This window comes from Boleophthalmus pectinirostris, unplaced genomic scaffold, assembly GCF_026225935.1.
Source record: "Boleophthalmus pectinirostris isolate CB_2022bp ecotype Guang Dong unplaced genomic scaffold, ASM2622593v1 HiC_scaffold_4, whole genome shotgun sequence".
NCBI lineage: Eukaryota > Metazoa > Chordata > Actinopteri > Gobiiformes > Gobiidae > Boleophthalmus > Boleophthalmus pectinirostris.
In genome coordinates this window covers 20,051,097-20,077,254 of record NW_026571353.1, presented here as the reverse complement: position 1 = coordinate 20,077,254, position 26,158 = coordinate 20,051,097, and the positions used below count along the sequence as shown (strand labels likewise).

Here is a 26,158-nt window from a genome sequence, read left to right as displayed (position 1 = left end):
GAGTGTCAAATTTTGTTGGTTTGTTTTTTCCCATATCATAAAATGGTGTAAATTAGCTTACTCTGATACAAACTTATATTGTTCAAAGCTGTGCCCTTGTCAGAACAGTGTCACCTTTCCCACCTTTTCTACTTATGTAGACTGCATACAAGTTATTTAGTCACCCAAGTTCTTTCAGCATTAATGCTATTTGTGTGCCACAACAGTCGGAGGTTACACTTACATTGAACCAATTACCTGGCAAGCAGAGAGCAAGACGCTGATATGACCTGCAGCGTAGTTTAATATAGTCTGATTACAGGTCACAGTGGTTAACAACTTTTGAGTACACAATGAAACATTCTTATCAGAGAAAGTGCAAGTAACTCGTCATAGGAACACAGGTGGGGTGTTTGACTGATACCCTTGGCCCTATAATGCAGCACCTATTTTAGCTCTGTCATTTTAAAATAGTCCAATATTAGTCAGAACCACGTCCTGCTGCCCTCCATCACAGCGCCCCCTCACTGACTGCTGCGTTGCATACAGTCTCCTATTCAAATAGCTGTCATCTCCTACACAGCAGACTGACAGACCGCTGGATATCTGCCACCTCTGGAGCGATGGGCCTCTCCTCAGCCACCCCTGTCACACACACACATACAGACACGCACACACACACGTAAGGACAGAAGACACAGACATCCATATGGGTTACACATGCACACACACCTCCATCCTTAGCCCTTCTGCTCAGACACAACCCCCACAAGGACACCCTGTCAAAACCTCTTCCTTTTCACTTCCTGTCTCCATGAGCTGCAGATCCCACAGCCGGGGGCTTTGAAATGGTTTTCGTTCTCTGTTTTTCTGTTCTCTCAGTGTGTGTGTTTTTTTCATGTAACACAGATGTGCTTCTTTCGTTTGCTATTCCACAATGCCTTTTGTTCACTCTTTCTCTTGTGTCAGATTGGGCAGCCTTGACATTTTCACTTTGTTATTTTTGCTATTAAGTTTGTTTTTTATTGGATTAATTTTTGGGCAATTTATTTAGGACTGTTCAGGAAATTGATATTGAAAGCCATTTCATTTGTTTTTAAAAAACAATTTCAAAAAAGCTATCAAGATGATGAAAATAGTGATTCATTTATTTTATTCTCATTATTTTTGCTCACATTCTTCTTGTCTTGTGCCTCACCAGCAATATATTTTTTTTTAATTCAGTTTAATTTGTATTTATTTTTGAATTTTATTTCCAGATTTTTGGCAGGAGGCTGACATTACTACATCTCCTGAAAACCGTAAGGCCGGCGATGACTTCATGGCTGCGTTGTTCAACATTTTAATTTGCTTAAACGACGCTCCAAAGGCCTTGACTCAGACTCTTGAGCCATACATGGAAAGGGCACAGCTCTGGGAGCATCTCTTTACACTGGCAGGTAAAGTAAATCAGCTGCCTTCGTAAAGTTGTCCTTCAGAAGTCCAAACGCCATACCATTACTTTGGATGATTTAGAATGGGAGTAAATTAATGGCCATCTTATACCTTATAAACTTGTTTTAGAATCTAGTAACTCCATCATGCGCTGCTACATGCTAACAAATCATATTTTAGTATTGATACTTATATAAAACTATCAGCTAGGCTTTACAGTGTTATTACAAAGTTATCGTAACTCATTTCAAAGCTTTTTTATGATATGCGTTCTATTACAAATCTTGGGTGATTGGTAATTATTAGTTATACCAAGTAAAACTATGGCTATACTAAGTATCATGATATCCCTCTAATACAGATATCAATGAAACTCTACATTACTATAAAGAATTTAACCGTGCTGTTGATATAGAGGCTATCATTGTCATCGCTTTACTCCAGTTTGGATTGATTTAAAAATTAAACATATATGCAGATAAATATGAACAATCATTTAAAATATGTATTAAAATTTGACTAACAGCGTTTTAAAATCTATTCTTAGTATCCTTATTTTTGATGAGAATCTGTATGTTTGGATTCTTCCATCAGTGTTGATATATCTATATTTTGGTATTGATTCACCTATTGCTAGGAATTATTATTAAGAATGAGGGTTATATAACTATTCAGATGAAAACGCCTTCTAGGCGGGATGAAGAAGAAGAAGAACTAGAGTGTGCTACAAAAAGTCATCCAATCATGAGTCAAAATTCTCACGGGGCAATTAGTTTAATTATTGGACTGTGCCAAATCTTTGTAACGTCATTTTGGTTACAGGATACCCCCAGTGCCCCCCTTTTTCATTAAAAGTCTTCCATGAGTTAACTTTCACAGATAACACTCCCAAATTCTCTATTTCTTCACTTACACTCTTGTTTCATCACACAGTTGCTGCTTGTTTCAAATCAATACACCAGTCAATACAGTAGCAGGCGGTATGAAGTCTGAAAACCGGGTGACTTTGAAAAATACGCCTTGGTCTCACCTGACATAGAATATTTCTCTTGAAAAACTATATCACTTTTTGTTCCTGTCCCCACTTTTTGCCGGGGTTGTAGGTCACACATTTGTTAGGCGCCTCTGGAGATTTCCCTGTGCTCCTATTGCCCTATTCGTACTATATCACTTTCCTGTAGCCTTTGGTTTTACAGTCGACATTGCAGCCTGTAGAAAGTTTATGCCTTCCAACAATGTGTTATATGTGTCATAGCTTAATGCGAAGATAGTAAAGGGCAGAGCAATGAAAGGCAAAGAGCATCTGAAGTCCTTTTAAAGAGTTTTGTTTAAGAGACAAAGTGATTGTAGAGTTGTGTACAATAAAAATTAGAATATTGTGTAACAGTGATTTCCTTTCAGTTTTGTACAAGTTATTAAGTAGTCAATGTACTGTGAGTGAATTATTTAAAGTTTTTTTTTTTTTTACTTTTACTTACTACTGAGTGTTTTGGTTTAAAAGTGCACTATGTCAGGCAAGCCTGCACACCTTAAGAAAGCATGTTTTTAAAATATAGCTTTGCCACATTATGGAACATTCCTGGCAAAGAATGTCATCTCCATGGAGACAAACATGTGTCAGACCCCAACCAGAAAAGTTACAGTGTGCATAAAGGACACTCTATGTATTTGAGTAAGAATAAAAATCAGTCTAGAATGTAGTAGTAAACTTTTGCACATCAAATAACTTTAACTCCACATACTGTGATTACTTGTTTACCTGTTTCCCTCTTTTAGACACTCCATCGTCGGCACCAGCAGTGATCAAATGTCTTAGAGAAAGTGTCATTAAGTCCACAAATGGCCTCCTGGTGCATCTGGTCTCCATAGTGATGGGCTGGCAGGCCACAGCTGATCCTCCTGTGGAATTGAACCAGTGGGACATACCGAAGTGCCTCCTGGCTATAGTACCTAAGGAGTGGAACTACGCACGAGAACCAAAGGGAAAAGACAAATGTATGTAGAGATACTCAACTCAAAAATAATATCCAGTAGCTATTTCTAAACTCACTTGTACCACTTTTCAGCTCTCATTGCTTTCATCATCCAAGCCTTGTCTCTAGTCTTCACCAGCCTGCCCCAGGTTATTGAAGCTCTACCTCTTCCCATTTGGTTACTCTTCCATGAGGCAGAAAAGCACCTCTCTCAGTATGCCCAGTCCCTCCGCTCTGCAGGCCTTTTGATATGGGCTTTGCTGGGCTGTCTCATTCGGAGTATAGAACAACCGGAGACACTAGAAAAGATCACTGGTTTAGCTCTGAACCAGCAGGCAATAGAGAGTTTGTCACTATTGGCAGAATGTCTAAAGGCTGCCATAGGGGTCCCACACAAGGTAAGTCTCATTGATTGGTTGTGCTATTATTACTTGTTGGAATGCATTACATAGTTCTGCATATTTAATTGGAAAATAGAATAAATTAATATTAACATGTTTTATAATTAATGCATGTTTGATAGGGTGTACCCAAGCTTACCATTCAAATTGTTCTGCAAACCAGTGAAGACAAAATGCCTGATTTGATAAACATACAACGTCAGAAAGCTCAGAGACTCTATTCTGAGAGGTGAGAATTTTTTTTTAAATATTTTTAACAATGTTTTGCATGACTACAGATCAAATCAAACCAGAGCTACATTTATCAAATGACCTAAGATACTGGTTAATTCTACCTTCTTCACAGTACAAAGTTCAAATGTAGCACATGTAAAACTGCTATACTTTTCTAAAGTTACTAAAAAGTGTCATGCTATTTATTAGCTTGTGAGTGAGAAATATTACTCATCCTTATAATTAGGCCATTAAATTCTGGAGTAATTTGTTCTGTGTAATCATTTTTCAAAGAACAAACACAAACAAGATCAATATTTTGCCATGTTGGGTAAATGATGGACATGCTGTCTGATGGAGTGCCCTGCAGACTCGAGTGATGGGAAAACAGCTTTCACTTTGGGCTGCTCTGTGACCTTTGGCTCAACGCTCTGCAGCCTGTTCCCAGAAATTGTGTCTGCTGGTCCCCACTTCATCATAACAAACTCTGAGTGCATCCATCCTCATAAAAGGCCACTACGGTGCTCAACATGCACAATTAAAAATAAAAAATTAAATTTTAAAAATTACTCACAAAATTAGGCTCGCTTCTTGGAAATACTGCCTATTTTAACTGACAGTAAAAAAGGGTGTGATTATATAAAAGAGAGAGCAACAGATCTGTTGGAGGGTTAGAGGAGGGGCCTGAGTGGGAAAGAGGCAAAAGAGTGATTATGTATCACCTGTCGGAGGCAGTCAGTGGGATCATTACTATTCATTAAACTAACCTTCACAGGGAAGTGACGCCTGGCTTGTAAACAATCACAACACACTGGGAAAGAAGGGGGAGATGGGCCAATACAATCAATTGAAAAAAGAGGCTTTTTACTGGCATCTCACACTGGCACTATGTGGTTATTCAAGATGGAAACTACACAATATCTTGAGAACCGGTCAGTTATCCTACACTGAAAGAGTAGAACGAAATCTCATCCCATAAGTAGAGAATACATGTCCACTTAAACATCTGTCCTGTTTTAGCGTTCATACCTCTGTTTCTTCTTTCCACTTACCGACCCTCTGTCTCAACTGTAACCCCCTCTCCATGCCACCCACCTTGTCTTTGCAAAGTAATTTGTAGAGGAGAAGATTATTGTTCTCCATCATGGTGACCCTGGCTGGGCTGACGGGATGCATACACAGATGAAGATGAATGCAGTTATTCCTTGGCGGAGGTCTGCCTCTTTCAGGGCACATTGGCCCTAATGACATGATTGATAGGCTGTCCCAAATCCGGAGGGGCCCTCATTAATCACCCCGCTGACTGAATCCAATCATCTGCTTCACCTGCACAGTGATGGACAGGAAAGGATACAGCGCAGGTGCTGACACGGATGCACAGCCACCGTCACCGACATACCACCGCCGGGCCGCCAAGCAAAAGAATGAGAGGGATGTACGGACAAGATGGGACTCCTCTTTCTTTTCCTGCTCTCAATGTCAAGCAGCCAATCGCTTCCTGACAGGCGACAGTGTTTCTGCCACCTTATAATTACAAAGGGGTAGGGAGTGAGTGCGGGCAAGAGAAGGCGAGCCAGGAAAAGAGAGAGAACAATGACAGGAACTGTATGTGAAGGAGGATGTTTGATGGACGATAGTATCATGTCCATCCATACAGGAAGGGCAGGAAAATGATGCAGGCGCCTGCCAGGGCTCCATGCCGCACATGCATGAAGACCTTGACACACAATTACACACACACACCATTCTCGCTTAAAACACACACACCAATCATTTTTAGTGCACAGACATCCTTCAGTCAAAATGCTCTATGTATCTCATGAATGGTAATGAAAACACTGAATTGTTTTGTTATCAGTCAGTCAATAATTATGGCTTTCTCTCACTTTTAAACAATGTCAACCATGTTTGTTACATGTGTTAAGTGTGTTTTGTGGAGAAACTGGCAACAATAAATTAATTTGCCCTCTAGGGTAAATGGCGTTTGTACAATTAAAGCATTGGTGGTAAAAGTCAACAGACATGGTTAGTTAATTTTCTTGCAGCAAGTTGCCAATTTTATTCCAAATTCATGGCTGGAATAAGACATTTAGCCTGAGGTATATTCGCACACTTGTTGACGTGCCCCATCTTCCTCTTTGCTGTTTTTTTGTATTTCTGTCCCATTGCAACTTCTTCTATAGTCTTTTTCTCCCTTGTCTTTCTTTCCCAGTGTATTTGAGCAAAAAGAGAGTGGAGTGGCTGGGGCTGAACTGACTGAGCAGAAAATAGGCCTGATGCTGCTGGAGGTCTGCCACAAAGCAGGTGGCAGCGACTACCTGAGGCAGATCTATCACATCATCCAAGGCAATGAGGTAGGGAAACACTCCCTCTCCTCAGCAATTAGGTGGCTGCTGGCCTGAGGCTGCAGGCTGTTCACCAGGGAGAGACAGAGGGAAGAGGACAGCAGCTAGTGCACACGCGTACTCTGATCTTCTGCTCTGGGGCTGACCTCAAGGGGCCCTGCCTACAGTAGATTTCACAGAGAGGAGAGAGCCGAGTGGAGTTACAGCTCATTCAGAAATTAAACATTATAAACTAATGATGCAGTGCAACTATTTATATAAGAGAAAAGTTAACCAGTTTTAAAGTGACAGTTGTATATCTCTTCAGTGTTTCCGTTTCTGTTTTGTTTTTTCTCAAGGCTCTAAGAACAGAAAAAGGACATCGAATCGCTTCTCTTATTGAAAAGTCTGTGGTAACAGTTAATTGCTTTGCGCATACATTATTTAATTATTATTAACTTGCATCAGCCTTAAAACTTTAACTATTTTAATGGCTATCATGTAGTATCTAGCTTTAATCATTTAATTGTTAAAACATTTTTCAAACTCCAGCAGCAAGGTCACAGTAAGAAGACATAAGATGTAAGTGTGTGTTTGGGCTAGAGATGAGGTGAAGTAGGTTCAGAGGCCATGTCCATCACCCAGGCTGATGAGTGGGAGTACACTGGATTCACACTGGGGTGCCCACAGACACTTAAAACTGCTGCATACTATTTTGAATCCTTGCTTGCAGAATACATTAAATAAATAAATACTGTAACTTGCAGTGTACCTTTTCTAATACATTTGCTTCCATTTAATGCAGGATCTATTGATATCTAAATTACATGGACATTCAGACTTTTCACTGGTGAATTTTCTATATGGAGAAGAAAACCATCCAGACATGCAACATTTTAATCCCCTCTACCAATTTGACCATCTTGGCAAGAAGAAACTTGAGCAGGTTTGTCATTCTCTAAATTATGTCTAGTTTTGATTTAGTGTCATATTGTTCATTCTGTATGTGCTTTATTCTGTATTCTGCTTGTGTAGAAGTTATAACTTTAACTTTATGCCCACTGTTGAAGGTTGATGTATGATGTCTAGTGAGATGGGTGATGTGGTAATATTGTGTCTGAACATGTGAGGTCTTTCAGGTCATCAGCTTTTCATGTAGAAAAAAATGAAATGATGAGTGTTTTTCTTAACCTTTTCCCAGGAGTGACATTATGATGTTCCCTCTCTCACATTAAAAAGCATATTTTAGATTTGCTTTAAGATATTTTTTCTATGAGGATTGCAACTAAATGCCCACTGCTTGGCGTCTGCCCCACCTAAACCCAATAGTTAATAAGGCCCCCGCCACCTGCAGCCCAAAAAGAACATTAATAATAAATGAGGCGAGAAAACAAAATTTGACCCCTCAGGATGCAGATTAATCTTATTTACGTGAGTGCATTAGGTGTATACATTTAATGACGTGATTGTTTTTCTAGAACCCCAAGACTTGTTTTGCCTCTTTGGGCTTATCACAAGAGGAGGCATAGCTTTGCATAGAAACATCCTATTAAGAGAATGATTAAAATGCCTTCTCCGCTTGAGGTGCTTGTGTTGTTTGTCAAATAAAATAGGGGGAGGAGGGAAGAAGTTACATCCATCAATCACCTATGAGGAAAGAGCACAGAACGGATAGATGGATAGAGGGAGCGAGTCAAGTTCTCCTTCTTTTGTCAATAAAACTCAGCCCGGAGTTAAGAGTGACATTTTGGCAATCAAAGCAATCTGATTTTTATTTGCCTCCTCAAAGTGGTGCAAGTGGCAAGTGTGTGTATGTGTGTTAAATAAGAAAGAGAGAAGGCTTGGATGGAGAGACTGAAAGAAAGGAAGGAATAGGAGTAGAGGTCTGGCCAGTTGCCACTGAAGAAAAAACATAAGAGAAACGACTGCCTTCCAAAATTGATTTATCTTTCTATAAATGATGACTACATCCCCCCAAATGGATTTATAAATTAATTGCTGTCTTATTGGAATAAAAACCTTCTTGTGCGGACATGATTGATCGCACAGTGTCAGTGGCCAGTGCTGGGGACCCCCTCCTCTTTGTTAGTGGGTCCCAGCTGTAGAGGTAATGCACTGATGGTATTAACCCTGATTAATAACTAACCATACACTATCCTCATACATCAACAGAGTGCGCTTGTCGACTGGGCATGGGACTGGCCAAGGCTGCTGCCAATGGCTCAGGGCATGAGTGAGGTCACCTTCAAAACTCTGCTGGCAAACAGGTAAAACAGCGTTTTTACCTATTACACGATATGGGGAACTAGGGCATTGGGGTTTCAATGTTTTATTTGGATCTATGATCTCTTGAATAGGTTCTAGTTTATTAAGTTATACTATCTGAACAAGGTCTATGCTAGAGCTTAGCTTGTGTTTAGCAAAACACAAAAGTGATTCATTGTTTGGGTGGGGCGATACCTGATACCTATTTTTTTCTGGTGCTTGTCATGGAAGTATAGTAAGAAAGATGAATCAGAGATGGTGGTTGTATTGGTTTCGATCTGTCTAACAGACAGAAATGTGACCCCGTGATCAGTTCTGACCAAAAAGCACACTGGCAGCTAAGGTGGAGCTAACAAGGGTCCCTAAAAATTACAAGGTGGTTTGAGAAATTCAAACTGAGAGAAAGTTTATGTTGGCTTGTAAGACGAACATAAGCCATTTAATTTTACAAAAAATAAATCACACTCAAGGAGAGAGTCATAATGCAATAATAATAATAATAGTAATAATAAATAACATTTGTATAGTGCTTTTCTTGACACTCAAAGACGCTTCACACAATACAAAACAGATAAAAGTAAAATTAAGTGAAATGAGATCTCTCTGGACTAAAGCTGCAGTAACACAGAGTAGCCACTGATTAAACCTTCGTCAGGCTCCAAGGGGTGTGCCCTTGCCTGGTCTTATTATGCATCTATGGTGCTTTCTTGTAAAGCTAAATTAGTAGCTGACACACAATGACTGAATGTGACTATACATGTATGATTGTTTGCAGTGCCCCTACCAGCTGACCACTGTTGGTCAGCTGTGATGTGACCTTTGAAGGGAGTAAGATGACCCTAAAGTTATTAATACTATGAATAGTTTTCTCAAGATACTGTGTACTAATTTTCTTAGCACAAACATAGTGTGTATCATTTGTGATGCGTTACAATGAAGTGTCTATGTTAATACACTCTTTTAACATGACGGAATGATTGATGAGAGTGCTGAAAGGTCTGCTCCCTAGTCCCTTTAACACCTCACAGCCACAGAAGAAGACAGACTGGCTTAAGATGAAAAGTGGTTATCTCAGATGTTGGTCACCTGATTGAAGAGTTTTCGCCCAAGTCCATCAGCCCCCCCGCTCTCTCCTGTTCAGCTTTGCAATGGGCATAAATATTTATGTAGGTATGTGACACATATTAGATGGCAATACTTCAGGCTGTTCCCTGCTCTCCATTCACAGCTGTCACACTGCCAGCTATCAGGAGCCATGGGGCTACTGCACCTTGTCTCCACGCCTACACCCAATCCATTCTAAATCACCACCATTGTAACACATGCACACCTTTCTAACAAAGGGCAAGCTCTGCATCTGCCAAGGACACAGGTCTAATAAGGGTGAAGTGCTCTGCTCTGATGAGCTTGGTCGCCTCAATGCCTTTGCTCCTCTTCTTACACACATGTCGGCTATTCTTTCTCTTTTTGTATGCTGCTTTGTTGCATGTTAAAACAGATACTGTCATTGCTTGACTGAAGCAAATTAGTTTTAGGGCAGTCATGAATAAGAGCTGAACGGAGGGAATATAAAATCAGATAAGAGGAAGACTTCAGAATAGATTGGGCTTGTCAATACTGACACGAGATCAAAAGGCGGAAGGACACAGACAAGAGTTATACATACACAAAATGAAATTTACCCAAATCTCAGTGTGCCTTAAATTCTGCTTGTTGCCCTTTTAGGGCAAGAAGAGTAAATTTAAGTATTATAACTCAGTTCTGCTTACAGTGCATATTAAATTGAAAGGAACATGGTTCCAAACTATTGGTACTATTGGTGCTTTAAGGTATATCTGTTACAAATGTATTCTCCTTTAGTGACTCACCTTCTCCTCACACACATAGATACAATTTGCTGTGATCTGCTGACCTCATATCTATTGTTCCAGTGGAAGGATGGTTATTGTGCCTTGGGTTTATGTCATATTCTAATGGAGCAAGACTATGAGTTAAGGGTGGTAGGCTTTTACACTGGGGCTATTAAATCACTGTTCAAATGACTTCATTAGGACAGCATCACATGCTGAGACACTCTGCTCACATAAACACTGGCCTGCTGCCTCCACACTGTTACACTGTGGCCCAGAGACAGGAGCCAGTGGATTTATACAGGTGTGTGTGTCCTTCTTTGTCACCTGTCACTTGAGTTCCCTCACCACGATGGCTCATCCATCATCTGCAGATTGAGCTTTTCAGCAGAAACCAGACTGATTAATACCACCCCCTGGACCCCCAGGGTTGCCTGGTTGACGGGCTGACCTGGCCTCCTCACAGACAGCCTGTTCAGAAGGAACTACACACTTCACCAAACTTTTTAAGACTTTCTGAGCTTATGTTTATGTTGTTTATTGTTTTTCTTTGTTGCCTTTAATAAGGGGAAGTGCCTTTAAATTTTTTTTTTTACTCAGATAGATGCCTTGTAAAGGCATAGACTCCAAGTTCCAAGTGATTCAGTTGAATAAGTTTCACTTAAGCTAGTGACTTATGAATGGTTAACTCATCTGCTTTGTCCTTGGTTACCCCTTGAAGTCTTCTTTTCTTTACTGAACATTCATTCAGTTTGTCAGAGCATATTTTTTATATAAAGCAACATAATCTTTTATATGTGTGAATTAATGGTACAAATGTCCTTTCTTTCCTAACCATGATTGTGAGGCCTTTGTGAACTATAACCGTTGTGTCATTTCTCCTTTGAGTCTATTGGAAGTGCAGAGCAGAGTTAAAGTGTGAAAGGAGACTTGTGTTGTTCCAAGGTGACTTTTGGAGCTGCCTCGGTGTGTCTGTGTCATGGAGGTCGTCTGACCTCGTTGATAAGGTGTTGCCAAGTATGAGAGATGAAGCTTTGTGTGTCACAGGGCAGCTCTTCTACTTCATCATAAAAACCTGATTTCAACCAAGGACATTCATGCTAACGTCTACAAGCCTGCCCACGGCTGTGTAGCCTGCATCCTAAAAAGGTAACTGATATGAGCTGTGTAATCTTCTTCATTTTGCCCATATACATTTTATATCACTTTTTTATGTCACATTTCTGTTGGATTTGGTAATTGAATATGGTAAGTTACACTGTAAGTACTGAACACTAAAGCATTTCCTCTGCATTGTCTTGTTGTTGCAGTTAGCCCCAGGTCTATAACAATAGCAGTTTGTGGAAAAATGCCAGTCTGTGGCATTCTCTTGCTTGAGCAACTCCTTAAATTGCGGCGATAGACGCTTGTGCTTTCAGGAAGTGGGCAAACGCCATCTGTTCACGGGCGCTGCCATATGGCAGGCCTTTTTCTCAGGGAATAAAATAAAAACAAATATGTCAGAATGTTCGTCTTCCTCCATGGACGCTGATCAACCTAGGGAGAAGCTGTGTCTGAGTGTGTCTGGATTAATGGTCTTACTTTATGCTTCAGGGAATGAGAGGCTGTGTTTCAGTGTGGGGTATTGTGCGCCTAAAGGAAAGCATGCACTCATGTGCGTTTATGTACCTGCAAGTATTTTACAATTTATCTCTCTTGAATAGTGATGTTGCCCTCACATCTTGAACATGTGGTTTCTCCAGTATTTACAACATTAAACAACACAGTAGTAGAGCTTCAAGGTTAGCCACTGTGACATTTCATGGCTACTGCTAAAAACATAATCAGACTTTCCATCATACAAGGCCAGAAATTCAAAAGACTTGCCAGTAAAAACTAAACAAAGTGTGATGTGTCATTGAGCAAGGGCTTCTTTCTTCTCATGTTGATCCCCTTAAGTGTGTTCCACCACTGACTGACATCTGAGGATGTGTGTTTGTGTTTGCAGAGACAGAAGACATCTTTTATCTGCATACTTGTACATGGTTTGTTCTCTTTGCACTAGTCCTGGACAAGTGACACTTTTAGGTTCACATTAGCCCTAAGCAGGTGGTGGAGGAGGCTTGTGCACAGCCATTTGTTCTCATGTCTGCCAGTTTACATGCACGTGCTCAGCGCCAACTTGTATACTGTATTCATCTCGTGGAGAGCTTACATGTGTCTGCCTGTGTGCGTGTGAATGTTGTACTCTTACATTTCAGTGTGTGTGATATTTGGGGGTTTGCTCTGAAGGCGAATAAATCAGTGATGCCTGGGATAAGGCCGTGGCCCCTTCTCAAACTGCACAGACAAGCTGAGAGGCTCATTAATCAAACGGCCAGTCACAGATGTGATGGCTTCCACACAAACCGCCAGCAGACTGTGAAAGTCACATCCAACAGAGTCAACTGTCAGCCAGTGAAGCAGGCTGCACTGCCTCTCTCACCCCTCCACCAGTGCTTCCCCTCTGCTGTATTCATCTGCAGCCTGTCTTTACCTCCTCTCTCTCACCTCCACTGCGGTGCATCTGTTCATACAACTCAAAGTCTTACTTCAGGGTCAATGATAATTTATCTTCACCGGTAGTTTTATTGGTTCTGCCCCTACTTCTTTGTATATGAACATTATTAGATATACAGTATGTTACCTAAATACCATATGGGCCCTTGTATTGATAATGCATCCAACGATCCCATTTCGACATTTCATCTTTAGAAAAATGCAATCTATTTAGAAAGAACTTATACATGAGACTCTACAGTTACTAGACTAACAATTAGACTAACAACTAACAATTAACTCTGGTATAAGAGTAATATCTGTTAACAAAACAGCAGCAAGTGATGTCTTAAATGGTATTGTTATTTAAGCAGATGAAAATAATGCTATATTGCATACATATATTATATGCATGCATTTGTTTATTTAGTAAATAGGTTGATTCCTGTTTATGTAAAGAACAACCTAAACATCATAAGCACCATTCAGAAGGACATCAGCCGAGCATGTACACTTTTTTTTTTTTTTTCTGAGCATGTGTGACAGAGGAGTTTGTTTTGGTAGTGCATCACAAGTTTGTTTCCTGTCGCCAGGCTCATTAGCCCAATGGCAGCGCCCAGACTGCCCCAGCCAATCACTGCGCTCTGCCTGCTTTCCATTTGCATGTGGTCCAGGAAGAGATAATTAGAGGGATCTCTGCCTGTCACTGTTAATCTGGGACTTAGTGAAGGGCTGTGATGCCGACATGCTGATGGACTGACATACTGCTGTGCACATACACAGAGCAGCGTCATAGACTGGCAGGATGTATGCAGAGAATAAGAAAGGAGCCACATACAAAAAAACCAACATATTCCACTTTTATTGACAAGTCTGTGTGGTATTTGTATTTAGTGTGTTTTATTTGGTCCAATTTCATTACAAATATGACTTTTCAAATGTTTGACTTGTTTTCTTTACAATAGACTGTAGTGGAATGGTTATTTGAGTTTGAACATGTTGACTCTGGGGCTGTTTACACTAGTCGTACTCTGCTGTTGACACAGGTTTTAGATCCCTGTTCAGATAGTGCGCTTGTTGCCTCCCAAACAGACAGAATGCTCAGTAAGCCTTTTGAACAAGCCCAGCTGTCAGCCTTAGACTTCCACACAGACTCTCGCACTCACACACATCCCAACAAACGTACATGTGTGTGCTCATAGACTGGCATGCACCCAGACACACAGCACACTCCACTGATTGGCATGCCTCCTGTTTCCCCATAATTCCGACTGATTTATCCAATCAATCTCACTTGGAGCGCCACTAAAGCGTTGACTAATATTAAGAGTAGAACATGCAACAATTAAAACATGCTTCAGGTAATTACAGAGCCGGTTTAGCAGCAAACAACTCAGGCATTTTATACATTCAGCATTCTGTTGCCTACATGTGCGTTTTATTTGTACCTGTTTAAAAGTTAATCAGAGGGAATGAGCTGCATCTGGGAAAGGCTACGCATGTTAAATATTATGTAAAATATCAAATCATTGCTCATTACTTCTGTTTGACTAATTTGATTAAAAGTGACATTACCTCGATAAAAGTACTGTTTCTCGTCTCTGTAAAATGTTGAAAATATGTTCTTGTCGCCAGTGAACCTTTTTTCCAGCCAAATGACAGCCAGTCTTTTTGCCCACTATGGGACTGTTTAATGGTGCATGTTGAGAGAAAGGGTGAGCGCCATGGCTGACCTCATCTGTCCCACTGGCTGACCTTGCGTCGCCGCTGATGACACGTAATAGTTGACACTTGACTTTTGGGGCTCTTTAAGTGCCAGAATCACAGTAGCGTCAGATTCATATTCTAATGTGGCCATCGTTGTGGTCTGTAGCTTTTGTCCGAGTGCTGCCTCTACACTTGTTTCCACTTTTTCTGTATATTTACTTCTCCCTCACAGTGTGCATACTTCACAGTTGAGTACACATGCACAGTTACACACACAAAACACTTAGGCCTACTCAGACACACTTGTACACAATTGAAATGACCCATCCTGCCCTTCTGCCGCTTTGCCATTACAGGTGAGCACTTGATGCTTGTCTTTGCAAATCTATGGGCAGTCAGGGTGAACAGCCAACCTGAAATCAACACTCTTACATACACGTGTTCCTCGTACACTTTTGTGCTGGCGGAAGTCAGCTTTTTCCTGGTATAGGTTTGAATATTTCTCTTTTATTGTATGAGGGCATAGTGGAAGAATAGTTAGTGCTCTCACCACCCGTACAGGCCATTAATTGATCCCTGAGTCAGTCTGGATGTCTACTCTTTGCAAATCATGGGACAATGCCTTGCCTTTATAAAGCACTTCTTGAATCACTCAGCATTGCTTCATATGGCATTTATCATTCAACCCCAGTAAATGTTCTTATTACATCAATTTATATTTCCAACCAGGATATTGGGTGTAACCGATATTTGGAACCCAATATACGATCCAGCATATTTTTCTTTATCATTGCCAATATCCAATACCAGTATCGGATCAATACATACATAGAATTTGTCTCTAAATTTAACAAACCAACCACCAGGTGTTCTCATGTGTTCCCTTTGCATAGTCCAGCATCTTTGCCATCCAGACCCCCATGTGTTGAGGGATTGGGTTTCTCTAAAATCAAGTTGTATCTTATCTTATTTGGTTTCCTGGACAAGGTAAAACTAATACTCTTGTATATCAGTGGTTGTAAAAGACAACTCCATACCTGCCCTGTGCCACTGCTGGCCTCTGCACACTGTTTTCACCTCACCAAAATGAAGCTCTTTACTCTCTATTTCTTTCAACTCTTTTCTCCTTTTACCTGCTGCCCCCCACCACCCCTCTTACTCCTATCTTGGAGAAACCATCACGGGTCATGTTTTTCTCAGTCTTTGATCACTGAGTAGTCTTTCAGTATGTTGACTACAAGGCCTCTCACCTCCCCAGTGGTTGTTGCAAAAGAGGGGGCACACTTATCTGGCTTCTATGATGTTGATGGTTGAAAGCATTTGCCGATGTTGAAAGTGAGCATGTACGCGGGTGTGTGTCCACTCGTCTGTGATGAAAGACTGTTATAGCGCTGCTTTATGATCAGATCGCAGATACATTGTGGTTAAGCCGCCTGGTAACCAATGTGTTTGTACATCTGTCAGCAAGATAACAATTACCTTGTCGCTAATGACATTATCCAGAATGAAAATGCTCCACTCTTTTATTGCATTCTATAACACATAAAATGACTTAAAAGGTTTGCATTTTGATCTCTTCTTCCCCAAGCATTTTCTATTTATTCAGTTATTGCATGGAAAACTTCCCTCACTGTGCTGTAATGGTTTTGTCCTCAGGGCAGAAACTCTGGTTCAAATAAAAAAAGCTTTTTCCCTCCAGTCTTTATGCATCTTGTGTGTAGATGACGGTTGCCTGTCGGAGAGCTGCTGCTGAATTCTCCCCTTTGTAAGATGCAGGGGATGGCCTTGATGTGACAGCTTGCTATGTTAGCCCAAGTTGTTTTTGACAGAAGACAATGAAAAGGGAAGAGGGGAGGAGAAAATGAAATAAAAAAACTAAAGCAGTGGAATTGTTCTTAAGGTGAATGGGCTTTTGCTCAAATCAATTCTCTCTTTGTTATTTTCTCAAAAAGAAACTTTGTTTGCCTTTTGTCATGGCTGTTAAGAACAGCTTGTGTGATTGAATTTGCTACCTGAGACATTCAGTGATCTTGATAGATTCTTTAGGTCCTGGACTTAGGCTGGCTGGAATCATCTTTTTTCTGGTGACATTCTGAATACCGCTCTACCCTTTAGAGAAGACGGAGCCGAGAGTAGTGATATTTGACATATAGTCCTGTTACATGCCAGTCTACAAGAATGCCAATGACAATCATAAGAAAGGACATTTAGATTACTGTCGGGGCTCCCAGTCCTGCTTCCTTCTATCTTTCTTCCTTTCATGATGAATGTTTTATAATTTGTCTCTACAGGTTTGGTAATGGCAGAAGACTACTGCATATCAGTTTATCTATGTGTGTGTGTTAATGGGAGTCTTATGGTCAAGGTGTGTGTGTCTGCCCTTTCTGATTCAAAGTGTGACCCTTGGACTGTACCTTGCAATCATTGGGCCTGCCTATTCCCTCCGTCTGAGTATTCCTCCTCCAGCTCTTAAAAGAGCCCTTCTTATCAGCATGTGGTAGACCTTCCCTGCGCCCCTCACTGTTCTCAAGGTTAGCCACACTTCACAGCTTTTCTCTTCTTCTCCATTCTGGCCTTACTGGTAGCTATTCTTTTGCATGTTCTTTAGAGTCATACAGAATCTAGAAGTTTTCTTTCCTGTACCCTCTCAAGGTGAGCTGTCCTTGTGTCCTTTACAGAGACTTTTGTCACCTCTCTGCTGTACACAACAATCTGACAAAGTAGTGGGAGTTGAAAGGTTGCCAGACCCAGCCCCGACCCCCTCACTCACACTTTGTCCTTTTGAATGTTTTGTTTTTTCTCACCTTGTCACCGTATCAATGTAGTCCTCCTTGGATCCTCAAGAAGGAATGTTAGGATGAAAGTCTGACCCACTCATCTCGTATTTTGTTCTGCCTCTTGTGTTGTTTTCAAAAGCTCATAGGTGCAGAATTGGTACTTACACAATGTACTTCAAAACTTGAGATGCCACTGCTAGAAATGTTTCAGGGTTACAAACAATGCAGGAAATTCTAATATAAATTTCTGTTCAAGAGTTGGATATAAAATTTTATTCAACACTCTACATCAGCTTGAGAGTACTTGAGTCATATTTAACCACAGTGAATTTAATTAATACACACACTCTCCAAAGTATTGATGTTTTATCAAAGCAATCCAAATCTAAAAAAAAAAAAAAATGTCTGGCTGGACAAATAAAAATACCAAATGCAATATGAAGTATGAGTTCTGCTTCAAATCTCATAATTTTAAGTCAACCCAAAGCAATGCCATATTAGTACTGAACAAACAGATGCAATTTATCTTTTTTCATTCACCCAAAAAATCCTAAAAGTTACTCATACTCATCCATTCCACATATTATCTTTAGCACTATTTCTTTTTCCTGATTGCATTGAGTAGAGGGCCAGTGTGGGCATACATCTGTCTCTATGTATTTGTATCACTGAGAGCAGATATGGCTGTATCTCAGTCATCAGAGCATCTCAGAGCTGACAGTAGCGATCATAATCAGCACCCCTCCGGCTCTCTCTCCTGCTCCCCCTCTCCCCCCCGCATCACTACATTAGACCAGGTGTGCTGCATCTGTATTTTTGGGGGCTTTTTCCGTGTTACACCTACCTCCTCATATCTTAACAACACCTCTCTTTCTCAGTTGCCTTCGCAGTAATGGAGCACATTGGGAATATGCACTATACTACATGCAAGGGGGAGTTACATTTGGGCAGGATTCAGCTGTTATTTCGGTACAGTGCGGAACATGTGTTTGTTTGTGCGAGTAGGTGGGTGTGTGTCAGAGACCATTTACAAAAGAGATCAGGCCTGAGGGTGGCGAAGCATTGCAGCGGTGGATGGAGACTGAAAGGCGGGAGCTATACTTCACAGCAGATGTAGCAAAACAACCAACTAGCCTGTCTCGCTTGGCTCCATAATACACAGTTCAGTATTTTATTTATTTATATGTGGTTTGGAGGGGCAAATGTATGTTCAGTGGCGTTGGATATCAGTGACAGGAAGGATCAAAGAGCGACACTGCAAATGAAGCTGTCAAAGTGGCCGACAGCTGGTTCCCGAGGCGTACATCCCTGGCTTGCACATATTATTATGATCGCAGTAAAACCTCACAGCTAGGAAGGAAGAAGTAAAGGGAAACAAAGAGAAAAAAAAAATCATCTTTCTACCACAGACAAAGTAAAAAAAAAAAAAAACCACAAAATGAGCAGTGCTGTATCATCGCTGTTCGTGATGGAATGAATTATGAATGTGTGCAGGGGATTAGGAAACAATGGTAGAAGTCACTAGGATCCTCGCCTAGTTTCCTTAGCCTCAGCCCAGCAACTAATTAGCACTTTCAACACAAGTGTATGATCTCATTAATGTGATTTCTGCTTATGTAACGTGTATATGAATGCACTCCAACTGCAGGATTATTACATAAAGCAAATGAAGATGTGAATGAAAATGCATCATTTATTGGCTCTAATAAACTTAGAGTGATGATCAAATGCCTTCCCATGTTGAAATTGCGGTAGTGCTGTAGGTTTAGCTGACAGCTCTGTTCAGTGTTTAGAGCTTTTAAACCCAGCTTTCCCCCTATGTCTTGCAATTATCTCTGCAATTTCATAATGTGAGATGAATATCATCAGTCATGGTACCATAGTGCTGTCTGGTCCACATCAAAGCCAGTTTATGTAATGTGTCAGTGGGGAGGAATACTTCAGGCTTATACTGGAGCTGTGAATGTGTAATGTTTTAAAAAGCTGCCTATACATTTTTTACATAATTGCTCAGTCTATTTGTATAGTAGATACAATTCACATCAGCTAATTAGTATCCACACAGTGAGATATAGTAAGAACGAGACAGAGAAAAGAGGGGGAGGATGCAGGGAGAGGGTAAGGGTAGATAATTAGACCGAATTAAGCCATCTCTTTTAATCTAGCCTCTGAAAGAAGGAGCGGAGAGAAAGCAAAAGGGATGGGGTGGGGGGCTGGGGGTTCTGGGGTGAGGCTCTCTGCCTGTCTGGCACCGGGTGTGAATGTGTGGGAAAAGAGGGGCCTGGTGCCTTAGCCTCAGCAGAATGGATCAGCTTGTGTTTCTGAGGCTCGAGAAGTGTCCCATTGTTATGATGTCACTGCAACTCAAGAAAGCTGACCTCTGACCCCTATGGATTCATGGCAGCCTGCTGCAGAACCCCTCATACACCCCCAGTCAGATCCAAAAGGGCCAGATTGCCGCTGGGCTCCCACTAGGGGGTACCCAAGCCTTTAGCTACGGAATTTGATGTGCTTGCAGCTTTTCAACGTTTTACTCAATTTGCCAATCATTTTCAAGTTATATCTATCTCCCATTAACAACCCTTTCCCTTTTAACATTCTCTCAATTTAAATCATCCCAGGAAACCTCAGCATCCCACCAGCTCTCTCTCTCTCCTTCTATACTCTGTTACTGTTGTATCTTTATAACCATGAATATAGCGGGCGCCGCCAGATGTCGCAAATAGATCATGCGAGGGATGTGGCGGAGATGGGGAAGAAAGTCCAGGCACGTACGAGTGGGGGATGTGAGGCTCTGTGCGTTTGTGTATGTCACTGTATGCCAGCATTCATCTGTGCATGCTCCTGAGTCTGTGTGTGTGAGTGTGTGTGCGTGTGTATGTGTGTGCGTGCGTGTGTGCTAGTGTATCTCTTTGTGCGCTAAGGCATGTGTGGAGGTCATGGCAGGTCAGCATATTGTCCCTCAGATGTTTGATATTTTATGTATAAGAGGGTGGCTCGAGTGAGAGGATAAGCACGTTTCTGACAGAGGCATCTCTACGCCACCACAATCCGCTACCTCAGCAATGTGGAGCCCAGAGTCAGAGCAGCCGCGCAGTGGAGCAGCCTAGTACCCCCGAGAGGGACAAAGCAGGGATGACTTGTGAAGGACTCTGCATTCCTCGTTTTATGGTCCATTATTCTTAAAAATGTAGGAAATATTGTTCTGAGCTTTTTGGCTTTTGGATCGTCATGGCTTTTGGATAATCTAGCTCATGACTTGATTAGTTAACATCAGATGCCACATCTTGCACTAAAGCTACATGGTTTTGAAAAAAAAAAAAAAATCCGACAAGCACTGCAGTTTCAATTCCATCTATTTATATTTCTTTTTTAATGGCAGGCTTTTGAAAGTGAACATTTTCTATGTTAGGAGTTAAAGAAAATATGAACTGGTAATACAAGAATCTCATGCATTTTTTACCTTACTTATAGATGTCTAAACTATGGGATTAGCAAATTTTATACGGACATACAGTCCTCTTTCTTTATTCAATTTTGGGATTTGAGCAAAGGATTTGTTCTTTCTATGCACATCTGCTTAATAGATCGATAAAAGGGTGACAATGGATGGATTATTCATACTTAATTGAATGTTCTTTACCCATCCGGGGTCAGCAGCACTGCACTTAATAAGTTGCTGTAAGGATCAATAAATGATTCATAAATCACCTGCCTCCTAGTGTGCACTCATTTGCATATCGATATAGCATAGGCTTTTTAATACATTCCATGTATATATTGTGTTTTAGTACAGTGAACAGTACACTGGTTGGAATCATTGTAACATAACACAGAAAGGCTGTAGTATTTGTATTTTATAGATCTAGTAGGGAACAGTTTTTGAAGCCAGCTGGGGAAAAAGTGGAACATTCTATGCAAAACAATAACATCTCTATGGAATTAAGACCCTTCACCAGAAAAGTTGTGTAGTGAACCTTTAAGGGGCAATGAGTAGCACCAGCTTGCTTTTGTTGTTAGCCTCAACAGGTTTGTGGCAGTCAGCTTTAAACTCCACAGATCTAAGTAGATGTCCCCAAATGAAACACCTACACAGAAAAAACAGGCCAAGCAATTTGATTGAAAAGATTAAAGACTGTGTTAAATGCTCTGTCATACTGACTTTGTAATGCTAAATGCAAGCATTACAACTAACTCCTAATCATACGCTGGTTTATCCCCTTGATGCTTTGATTATGCTTTGTGTTTTTAGCTCAGTTTTGTCATCCCTCTTCAATGTTTGTGTTCACACGTTAAAAGCTTGATTTCTTTATTCCCTTGTGCGCAGGTCGGTTACCAGGGTGATGATGTCGCAGATGACATCATGCCCTGACCGCGCAGTGTAGTAGCAGTGCTCTGGTGGACTTCATAGGACTTTGTGGAATAGCCTCGCCCTCCATCTTTTCGTCTGTTTTGCCAACTCTTTCTTCTTTTTCGCTATGGGATTTCCGCATTAGCTTGTCCACTGTGCCTTGTGTTCTCTGGGAAAAAGATTAATTATTCATCACATAGCCTCAATTAAATCTGAATCCGCCAGTTCAAGTAACCTTTTAGCATGGCACATTTATTATTGAGGCAGATGCTTTGGCCCTGTTTAGATTTAGAGCTTATCGGATTCTTTCAGCCTCTTATCACATAGGCGGTTTTACCCTGGATCGCTGTGAGGGTTGGCCTTGACTTGGCTCGGATGCAATGGGATATATTTCCTCAAACTGCTTCTGGTAAATATTTTACACTATAAATTGTCCATACTGAGGATTGTACTGCTCGATGCACACTGTTAAACTTGTAGAAAGGGCTCATTCTAAGAGACATAGAATCTTTAATAAATGCTTATTTAGTCATTATAAATAATAATGAGACTAAAGACTCAAAAAGATGGTAGAGCCATGAAATACAGAAATTGAATTTATTATATCATATTAAATATTATTATATTGTCCTTGCTGAATTGCTTGTGTATTTGAATAAAGCTGTCATTACCATAATGGATACACTTATTTAAATATATGTTTTATGAAATACTTTTCTGTCAATAGATCAGTGACTTGCTGGAATATAACCAAAACATGGTTAAAGTTCTAAATGTTTTCACTTTTACAATAGATTCTACTATACACTACAATTTACCCTGTCCTTCTATTACAATTACAACACTGATCAATGAGTACATGAAACTCAAAACCAAACCAAAAATAGTATAATTCTTTGAGATCCAAGGCTATCAACAACTATGAAGTTTCTACTCACATCTTCATACTTACATTTTACAGAGTGACTAAAAAAAAAAAATACAGTTTGGTCCATTTAATCCTGTCTGCAGACCTAAACATGCATTGCAACATAAAGACCAATCAGCCTTGACGGTCTACTATATAATCCCCTTCCCCCAGGTCCTGTATCCACGTTCCTCAGTCTCTTCCGCCATTGGAGGAGGTGGCGCTTTTGTCAGACAGGAGCGCAGAGTCCTCACAAAGCGCGGCGAAGATGTCACAACAAACAAAAACAGCATAGTAACCCTCCGAAATCTAATCAGGAGCCATTGATTCGTGCACTGAATAGAGACTGAGTACCTTGAGAGTGGTTCATCCAATAAGGCCATGGAGAGCCTGACAGAGGCCTTCGTGAGACAGCTGTATACTTCCCTATCATTCTGTTTTCACCCCTCTGTCTTCACCGTCTATCAACCCGAAGATGATACAATTGTCACTCTTCTTCCCTGTTTTTGTTCTTTTTATTCCCCTAATTTGTAAGTGACAATCAATGATTCCTAGTTTCAGCAGTAGTTTTTCCTCAAGTGTACCCTTAATGGATTTTCTTTTTGGATACTGATAGACATGAGGTTTTGGTGCCTTTAGTTATGGTGAGCGCATAAAGGATGTTTAAATCAGGCAATTAAGCACAAGGTAATCCTTCACTTTGTAAGTTTGCCTTGGGTTTCCTTTTTTCATTCAAGTGGAGAGCAATGCATATAGAGGGTGTAGTAAGTGCTTCCTTCTGCACATTCTTAATCATCACAATTTGGGACCAACACAGAAGAAATCCCATTAAGACACATAGGAATTGGTGACATTTCAGCCATTATTTAATCTATAATATGTGCACGCACTATTTATTTTTTTCTAATGCCCAATAAATTGTGACAACTAAGCTCTTATTACTTGTAATGGTACTTTGGCATTATGAGGCAGTGGTATTGATTTTGGAACTCAAAGCATTTACCGTGGAGGAAAATGTTATTATTTTAATATTGGACCCATGCTAATTTAATAGAGAACAACATACACATCAGAATGGGGGCTTCAGGGCTCTCTCTCTCTCTCCTCTCTACACTACCCTTTGCCTTTGAGCCACGCACCTTGTACTTTAATCCGATGTAATGCAGGCTTGCGACAGGTAATCTTTCTTCTGAACAAATCATTTTATAGATGTCATATATAGCTCAGCATATATGTTTGTCATTGGTTTAAAATGTATATTAAGCATATTTTTATTGTTTGTATTGTTGTAATCTTACTTGATTAACTTGCTTCATATGGCAAAATGTTCAGAAAAAGGCTTGCAAGTTTAATCACATTTGAATCAAAATAGCAATTGAATTAGTAAGTCGCAAAGATTGACATTTGTCAGTGCTATAATTTCCTCCACAAGCAACAAAATATCCTATCTTATTCTGCATAAACCTGCTAATGTTATATCAGTAGAAACATGTTTAGAAATGTGATTCTTGTATCAGTTTGTCAGTTCATATTTCAGTGTTTCTGCCTATCCTTCAGGACACAGTTAAAGTACGTAACTTTGAACAGAACATTATTAAAGCATTAAGTGCAAATCTAAAAGGAATTGGAATGCTTGTCAGGAAAATTACAATTAGATTTCTTTCCCATATCAGCCCTATTCCAAAATCCATAATGATCTATACATATTCAGTACATCACAGTACACTTTCTACAACCCCAATGTTAGCCAAAACAAAATACAATGTTATTCATGAATCATAACAGATACTTTCACCCTTTCATGCAGTTGTTCCACTCCTGTGCCGTACTTCCCCAGCCCATCGTCTCAGTGTTCCATAAATATTTGATTAATTATTGAAATATTCAGGCTTGGTCTCTTTCATAGCCTCTGCAGTCATGGAGCAGTGTGGTCTGGCGGTCAGCCGGATGTGAGAGGTCAAAAGGTTACTCTGCTAAGAATTACTCCATAGACATCTCTTAAACAGTCAGAGTATACAAAGAAAACAGCACAGTAGAATGCGGGGCATTGTAATATTAAATGAACAAAACACATTCCTTCTGGCACTCTGATTAATTGGCCCTGCTTAATAAAACATATGCCATAGACTTCAGTTCATTTTATTTCATCAACTTTGTTGCAGTGCTTTCTCCCTCATATCTAATCAATAGTTTTCTAAATGTTAAGGTTATGCTGTTTCAACTGTGTTTGTGTATCAATGTTAATCTCCTATTTTTTGTTAGTTTTTGTAGATGACTGTCACCATGTTTTCTTGACTAAACTTAAGTAGTGTCAACTTGTTTACTGTCTTATTATGAGCTTGTCATTCATCCTGAAAAGTACTTCAAGTGGAATTTATTATGTTTAGATCTTTCAAAAATATCTTGATTTACCTCTGTTAGTTGTATATTGCATGAGGTTGTGCCGGGACAACGTCTCTTAGCTCTTTATAGACATGAGGATCACTAGCCATGTTAGCCGTTACCATGGTGACCGTCCCATAAATGAGGGTGAAGATGCTGAGAAGATGTGCGTGGTGAGGTCAGACAGATGGCCTGATGCAGGTATACAGTCTGCCGCTCAGCGTGTATTGAACCTTCTGGTCAGCTGTATTAAAACAGGAGCTGTGGCTGCACAGGGGCACAAAGGGCAGGCTTTCTCTCCACAGACTCTTCAGGAGTCTGCCTGTGTGCAGCTGATTGTTAGGCCTGGACATTGTTCAGTGGGTGTGTAAAAACTTATTAGAGAGTGTGTAGGTGTGTGTGTGTGCTTAGCCATCCTTGGACAAAGAGGTGGGGCCCTTTTTAAACACCCTGTCAAAGGCGTTACCAGAAAAGAGGAGGATTTTAGGGTGGCCTCCCCCAACTTACAGATATGAAGCTGTCATGGAAAGAATAGCTGCATTCAATGAATGACACTTATTTTCTCCCACTTTACACAAGTGCAGTGAACAAAACAGACAGGAGAGCAGCTGAGGAAGACGTTCTCCTCGCTGTCGCTGGCAATGACAGACACGCACCAATTACTTATAGTCCACGCATACGCCAGGAAAACTGCCATTCACGCTTAGCTTTGTTAATTTAGTCTTACAAGCTGTTAGTTTTCTTCTTTCAATGCAGGTGTGAGTGTATATACCCCTCCTCCACCTTATCATTTTTTCTTCTGTTGTCAACTCTTTTCCATCAAGTATGTACATTGTCAATAATGTAAATATTATTAAAAGTTTAAAAATTACATGACAGTGTGTGTTCTTTTTATAATGTATATAGACAGTTTAAATCATTTTTAGTGGCAAGAGTGAGTTAGACTTCCTGAAGAGGACACAGTGGATAATAAAGTATTATGTTGACTGCAGACCTCATGACTGTATTGAATGAATGTGAGTGCTTTTGTTTTCTATTTGTGTCCTGTCAGTTTGCCCACTCAAGGTTATCTAACTCT

At 40.4% G+C, this 26,158-nt stretch overlaps 1 protein-coding gene across 1 annotated transcript in view; it reads left to right on the top strand.

Annotated features, from left to right (window-relative positions):
• Positions 1–26,158, top strand: part of kiaa0825 (KIAA0825 ortholog) — an 88,039-nt gene that overhangs the window by 29,584 nt on the left and 32,297 nt on the right. Inside the window, exons 16-22 of the mRNA XM_020917583.2 lie at positions 1,239–1,418; positions 3,190–3,408; positions 3,480–3,784; positions 3,910–4,016; positions 6,213–6,354; positions 7,130–7,270; positions 8,497–8,591. Coding sequence (XP_020773242.1) covers positions 1,239–1,418; positions 3,190–3,408; positions 3,480–3,784; positions 3,910–4,016; positions 6,213–6,354; positions 7,130–7,270; positions 8,497–8,591 — 1,189 coding nt within the window. The remainder of the gene's footprint in view (positions 1–1,238; positions 1,419–3,189; positions 3,409–3,479; positions 3,785–3,909; positions 4,017–6,212; positions 6,355–7,129; positions 7,271–8,496; positions 8,592–26,158) is intronic.